This window comes from Arabidopsis lyrata, assembly GCF_000004255.2.
Source record: "Arabidopsis lyrata subsp. lyrata unplaced genomic scaffold ARALYscaffold_48, whole genome shotgun sequence".
Taxonomy (NCBI): Eukaryota; Viridiplantae; Streptophyta; class Magnoliopsida; order Brassicales; family Brassicaceae; genus Arabidopsis; species Arabidopsis lyrata.
Genome location: NW_003302515.1, coordinates 954 through 8,273, shown reverse-complemented (window position 1 = coordinate 8,273; position 7,320 = coordinate 954). Strand labels below are relative to the sequence as shown.

At 34.8% G+C, this 7,320-nt stretch overlaps 1 protein-coding gene across 2 annotated transcripts; it reads left to right on the top strand.

Moving 5' to 3' along the window:
* Positions 1-2,534: 2,534 nt before the first annotated feature.
* Positions 2,535-6,261, top strand: LOC9299116 (subtilisin-like protease SBT4.12). 2 transcript variants are annotated; one of them, XM_021018980.1, is made up of 9 exons: positions 2,535-3,435; positions 3,566-3,657; positions 3,728-3,980; positions 4,115-4,601; positions 4,715-4,812; positions 4,906-5,121; positions 5,222-5,333; positions 5,412-5,619; positions 5,706-6,261. In XM_021018980.1, the coding sequence occupies exons 1-9, from the start codon at positions 3,335-3,337 to the stop codon at positions 6,161-6,163; spliced, it is 2,025 nt and encodes a 674-aa protein (XP_020874639.1). In that variant the 5' UTR covers positions 2,535-3,334; the 3' UTR covers positions 6,164-6,261. The 2 variants fall into 2 exon arrangements, with proteins under 2 accessions (XP_020874639.1, XP_020874645.1); XM_021018986.1 differs by having other exon boundaries at positions 3,342-3,435; positions 3,577-3,657.
* The last annotated feature ends 1,059 nt before the right edge of the window (positions 6,262-7,320 follow it).

The following is a 7,320-nucleotide window of genomic DNA, read 5'->3' as shown; positions in this document are numbered from 1 at the left end:
TATTTTTTGTTTGAATAATACTTTTATTAAAACATTTATAATTCAAATCAATTTAAAGTTTTCTTGCAAATGATTATTTAATTTTTATAGATTTCACATATTATATATATTCTAAACATTTTTTCCGTTAAATATTCTAAACGTTTAATAAACTTTCAATAACTATAATATTTATCTTTCAATAAAGTATAATATTAATAATGTCCTAAGATTTCTCCTTTTCTTAAGTAATTAGAATTGATGGAAATGCTAGTAATTAAGAATCTTAATTAATTGATAATAATTAATACCAATGGCATTCTTTGTAAATAAGTTGCAACTTGAGGATTTATTTCATAAAGTGTTGCAAAAATGTATATATAGGGGCCGATTGGTAAAAACTTTTACTATAGACTTTTACTGTAAACTTTTGGCTGCAGAGAATTTGATTGTAAAAACTGTGGCTGTAACTTTAAAATATTTTTAAAAGTCTAATTGGTAAACACTACTGTAGAAGCTATGGCTGTAAAAGTTGTGAATATTATTTTAATATCATAACAAAAAGATTTATTAAAAAAAATTAAAAAGTTTAAAAATAAACTAATAGATAAATATTTGAAACAAATAAATTTATTTATATTTATTTATTTTATGTCGAAATTTAGTACCCAAAAGCATAAATAAGAAGTGTTATAAACTAACAAAAACTTGGAAATCATAGTATTTGTTCGATTTGCAAGTTAAAACTCCATTGGTCATTGTATTTATAATGTTAGTGATCTTCTAAGAATAGTTTGTTGTATTAATTTTAATTTAAAATTTGTTGAAATATTTTTTTGTATTGGTATGCTTTAAAATTTATGATTTTCTCTTATTTTTGAATGATTAATGATTCACTATTATGTGCTAATTTGTTTTGTGTAGAATTTTCTTTATTGGCTATTATTGTTTTATATTGATTTTCACAATTAGTAGTAAAACATATTGAAAAAAGAAAAGGAAAAAAAAAAGAAAAAAAAAAGTAAAACATATATATTTTTGAATGTTTTTATTTTTGTTGAATTGTTGTTTCTATTAAGTGATATATATATATATATATATATATATATATATTATATATTGAACAATCAATGAATCATAAAAGTGATATATAAATAGAAGATAAATAATCTTAAAAGAAATACTTAATTAATTGAAAAAATGTTAGAGCCCACGTAAAGTCTCATTATTGGGACTTTAAAAAAACTAATGCAATTAAAGAGAGAGAAAAAAAGAATGGGTTGTTAAAGCTGTAGAGAAAAAAAAGGAGTGAAAAGTCTGATTGGTAAATAATTAACTGTGAGAACTTTTAAATGTAGTAAAAGTCTTTACAGCATCACACCAATCACCCCCATAGATTTAGGGGTTTTTGCAAAAAATGCCTCTTTTTCAATGCCATTTTTCAAAAATGTGCCCTTTCTTAAAACCTTATAAAAAATGCTCTTAAAAATATAAGATTTACCCAAATATGTATGTAACATTATTAAAACATACACAAACTACATTTCTATGTATCTAAAATCTTATAAATACTTTATAAATACTTTATAAATGCATTTTAAATACCTTTAAAAACCTTTAAAATATCTTGTAAAACCTTTGAAAAACCTTAAAAATCCTTTAAAATAACTTGTAAAACCTTTCAAAACACCTTATAAAACCTTATAAATACTTGGATCGAGTCTTCAAGTAGTGGTTACAATCCATAAGTACCTGATAAACCTAATAAAACTTTATAAAAATTTCAGATTTAAAAAGAGGCATTTTTGAAAATGGACATCTAAAATGAGCATTTTTGAAAAGGGGCACACCAAAAGAGGCATTTTTAACAATTTTCCAATAATTTATAGTCAAAGACACAAAATTGGAGAAAATAAACTTTATTCTGATTTTTAGTATGTACAAGTGGAGAGGTCGAAAAAAATTGCAGGCAAAACCGTCTATCACAGTTTCAAGTGTTATTAATTGTTCCGAATGTTGCGAGATAAACTACACATCATAAAGTTGTTTATGAAGTCGTTCATATAATCGCATGTGTTGTGTTGTTGCATGTGATTAGATCAAATAAACTGATTATCGTATAATAACAGATCAAAATATATATATATATATATATATATATATATTATTAGGAATGTGATCTAATTTAACCCAAAAACTAGCTCAAGAGTTAAAGGTTGTCACATCTTATATATATTGCCCAAAGATCTTAATCCCAAACAGGCAAACAATGTGTGACATTCTAATATATATGATTATAATGTACGGTAACTTATTTCTTCCACAGTTTTGGGCTTTGGCAATATATATCATGCATTTTGGAGGACGACAAAAAATATATATATGTAGATATATTTTTAAAAGTTATACTTTTACTAGTTTTTAAAATGGGGCTGCAAATCGTTTGAGACAACACTGGACACGGTGCATGTGATCTCCTATATAAAGAGATCTTGGCATGTATATCATCATAGAAACAAAAAAAAAAAGAAAAAAAGCTTACAATAATTTTCTTTTTTGATAACCCAGTATCCAGACCACACAGTGATCTGACTAGCCTACTGGGCCTAAACCCGCGTCACAGAGATTTTTAAGCCTCCATTTAAGGGCCCTCTGATAAACTGGTGGTCTGGGGCGCCTGAGCAAGTCCGCAGGTAAATTCTCAGGTGGCCACAGGAGTGAGAGAGCGAAACTGCGTCTGGGAAGGATCGATCCCTGGCCTAGACCAACAGGGCGATCCTTCCAAAAAAAAGCTTACAGTAATTTTACTACATTTTACAAAAAAATGACGAATCTAGCAGCGTCTACTTGCCTCCACTCATGTCTCCTTGTTTTGTTCTTGAGTTCAGTCTCAGCAGTCATATATGAAGATCAACAGGTATTATTAACGATTATGTGCATACTAACTTAAGTCTTAAATTGACTTCTAATTTTTTTTATTTTTTGAAAATTAAATGGACTTCTAATTTGCACATACGGTACATTAAGTGTGTACTTTTTGCTTCTAATCAGTTTCTTTTGACAATTTCAAAATTTCAATAGATAATAGCACTTCTTAATTTTGCATAAACCACAGTTTAAGTAGAAGAAAAAAAACAAATTTTTAGCTTATAATCATCATCACTAAGTTATACTGATTTGTTTTAATTTAAACTGACTTGATTCTTCCATCGTTTTAGCTTATAGTCATCACTAAGCGTTTTACCTTACCCCGTTTTAGAAACTTTTAGTTTTGCAGTTTTCTGTTTACGTATCCGTCTCGGTATACCTAGCCATTCGTTATACATGATGAGTTGATGATGATATATGATGATCCATGAAGGTGTATATAGTCTACATGGGTTCACTTTCGTCTCGCGCAGACTACATACCAACGTCCGATCACATGAGTATTCTTCAACAGGTCACAGGAGAAAGGTGTGATTTAATTAATTAGTTAATTTCTCCAATCATTATTAGTTATAATTTAATTTAATTATTTGTTATGAAGTTTTAATAGTGATATATATATATATATATTTATATATATATATATTTATATATTTAGTTCGATCGAAGGTCGCTTGGTGAGAAGTTACAAGAGGAGTTTCAACGGTTTCGCAGCCAGGCTCACTGAGTCAGAACGTACACTAATTGCCGGTGAGTGTTCTTCGATCGTGACACAATTTTGTTGAAATTAAAATAAAAAGCCCTTTTGTGTTTTCCTTAGAAATGGAGGGAGTTGTGTCTGTGTTCCCAAACAAAATGTTACAACTCCAAACGACGACGTCTTGGGACTTCATGGGGTTGAAGCAAGGAAATAATATAAAGAGGAACCCTGCCGTGGAAAGTGATACCATTATCGGAGTTATCGACAGTGGGATCACACCGGAATCTCTGAGCTTTTCTGACAAAGGCTTTGGTCCTCCTCCTAAGAAATGGAAAGGTGTTTGTTCCGGCGGCAAAAACTTCACTTGCAACAAGTAATTTACACTTAAATTAATAATTTTTCTCTTTAAAGATTAGTATTGTCGGTCAAAGCTAGAGATATATTTTCTAGGAACAAGTAGAAATTAGCTTGACTTTCGACGTATAATCTGTTGTTATAATTTCTCAGCAAGTTGATTGGGGCAAGAGACTACACAAGCGAAGGTACTAGGGACACTAGTGGCCACGGCACACACACGGCTTCCACGGCGGCTGGAAATGCAGTCGTGGACGCAAGTTTCTTTGGAATTGGCAATGGTACCGTAAGAGGTGGCGTTCCGGCCTCTAGAATCGCCGCTTACAAAGTCTGCACCCCGTCAGGGTGTAGCTCGGAAGCTCTACTGTCTGCGTTCGATGACGCGATTGCAGACGGTGTGGACCTCATCACCATCTCTATTGGGTTTACATTCGCGTCCATTTTCGAAGATGACCCGATAGCGATCGGAGCTTTTCACGCTATGGACAAAGGGATTCTCACTGTCAGTTCTGCGGGTAACAGCGGTCCAAATCCCACCACAGTCTCGCACGTAGCACCATGGATCTTTACCGTTGCATCCAGCACCACGAACCGTGGGTTTATCACCAAAGTTGTTCTCGGAAACGGCAAGACACTTGTCGTAAGTATTAACTAACACTTTTTTTTTTTTTTTTTTTTTTTAAGTAACACTTTTTTTTTATATAGTAATCTTGTCTTTCTTTTATTGACCCCTCTGTTCCTTTGTCGTAAAAGGGGAGGTCAGTGAATGCTTTCGATATGAAGGGAAAGAAGTACCCTCTAGTGTACGGAAAATCTGCAGCTTCCTCTGCTTGTGACGCAAAAACCGCAGGGTAAATTTCTCCCTACGAAACAGTATCATAATTATGACGATGACAGTGTCAATTAAATCAATCAATGTACGTAATGAGCTCAAATTTTTTCAGACTTTGTGCGCCAGCGTGTCTAAACAAAAGCCGTGTGAAGGGAAAGATCTTAGTGTGTGCTGGTCCGAGTGGTTTCAAGATAGCTAAATCAGTTGGAGCTATTGCAGTCATTTCTAAATCCACTAGACCAGACGTTGCATTCACTCACCATTTACCTGCCTCTGATTTACAACCAAAAGACTTTAAGTCTCTCGTCTCTTACATTGAGTCCCAAGAGTAAACAATCATCTTATCTATGCTTTATACATGCGTATATCTGCTCCAGATTCTCCATGATTCCATCTCTATCCTAAAATTTATGTGTTTGTTTTCTCAGTTCCCCAAAAGCGGCTCTTCTAAAAACCGAAACAATCTTCAATCGTACATCTCCTGTTGTCGCGTCTTTCTCTTCTCGCGGTCCAAACACCATCGCTGTTGATATTCTCAAGGTAAAAATATACAAAACATCTATGCTCTCGGTTCTGTTTATTTCTCCAGTCTGAGAGACAATGGTGGATGAATTGCAGCCGGATATAACAGCACCAGGAGTGGAGATCCTTGCTGCATTTTCACCTGATGGTGAACCGTCTCAAGATGACACCAGACATGTGAAGTACTCTGTTTCCTCTGGAACTTCAATGTCTTGTCCGCACGTTGCAGGGGTGGCTGCGTATGTCAAAACGTTTCACCCTAAATGGTCTCCTTCCATGATTCAATCTGCCATCATGACAACTGGTAAGCAATAACTGAATGCACTTTTTACTTTATTGTGCTACAAGTAACCTTTGTTGACACTTTGTTATCTCAACTAATCTTTGCAGCTTGGACCGTAAAAGCTAATGGACGTGGCATCGCATCGACCGAGTTTGCTTATGGATCTGGGCATGTCAACCCAATAGCCGCTTTAAATCCTGGACTTGTCTATGAATTGGACAAAGCAGACCACATCGCCTTTCTGTGCGGCATGAACTACACTTCGAAGACCCTTAGAATCATCTCGGGTGATACCGTCAAGTGCTCCAAAAAAAACAAAATCTTGCCTAGAAACCTTAACTATCCTTCAATGTCGGCCAAATTGTCAGGAACCGATAGCACCTTCACTGTGACTTTCAACAGAACTTTGACCAACCTCGGCACGCCAAACTCTACATACAAATCAAAAGTAGTCGCAGGTCACGGATCTAAGCTTGGCATCAAGGTCACGCCTAGTGTTCTGTATTTTAAGACAATGAACGAGAAGCAATCTTTTAGGGTCACTGTTACAGGCAGGGACGTCTGAAATTACTATATGTGTGCTAGATCTATACGTTTGTATGATGAGAGAGTGTAACGAGTTCGTATGTGCATAAAGTAAATGAGACACAAGAGATTTGTTAACGGGGTTCGGTTAACCTACATCCCCGGGACCAAGTCCAGAAACCATTCACTAGAAAAGGCCGCAACCTACAATTGCTATATGGTATCCACCACTCTTTTCTAGAATTACAATGAAAGAAAACTACTACTCCTATTGTCTTTTCCGACGAGTATAGCTTCTCAACAAAACCATCAAAAGATCTCTCTATCTTGTTGATGGGGCAACGTCACAAACATGTGTGCCTCTCTCGATAAACCCTAGACGCGCAAGTCTTCATGTTGCCGTCTCTTGGTATTTATATCAAGTGCCAATAACCCTAGACAACTTAAGCCACACTTCAAGTCTCTACAAGCAATTGGGTTTAACTTGAACAATGGCCCACGACCCACGTGGCCTTTTTTGCTTTCACGCTAGAAAGACTCAATCTCGATCTTGTTCCAACAGCTTCAATAGTGTTCCAACAATATCTGCACTTTCAATCTCTCCCTTTTTGACTGAGTTTTACAGCTCAAGCTCTCCATGTTAAGCACGCATAACCATCAATAATAATGATATAAAACCTCTCCCTTAATCATATATCATCGTGCTAATATCTGTTCACGGAACTTTCTCAATGATACCAATCTCCCCCTGCTTGAGTGATAAAACTCTGTTAAAACATTTCAGTGCAGAACTTCTTATTTATGGATTTCTTTCTCCCAAAACTTCTTATTGCACAATAACCTCCAAATCAAGATTATCCACGTCTGATGTAGAGAAACCAACCTTTGCTCTCTAACTTTTTTTGTTCCATCCATAATGCTTAGTCTTATCAGCAGTATGAGCTTTCTCTTCAACTGTAAATTTCTCCTCTTCTTAATTGACAACCAAAGTCAACACCCATTAAGTCGTTACGTCTTCGTCAACAGATGGGCCAACATAAAAATCCACGAGGATATCCATTCTCAAACCAAACATGCATTGGTCTAAAATTAACAAACCAAGCTCCATTAAGGAAATCGTTCATATAAGCAGCTACACGGCGGATGACACTCCCCCTACACCATTGCATCACATTCTCCCCCTGAGTTTGACAGCTC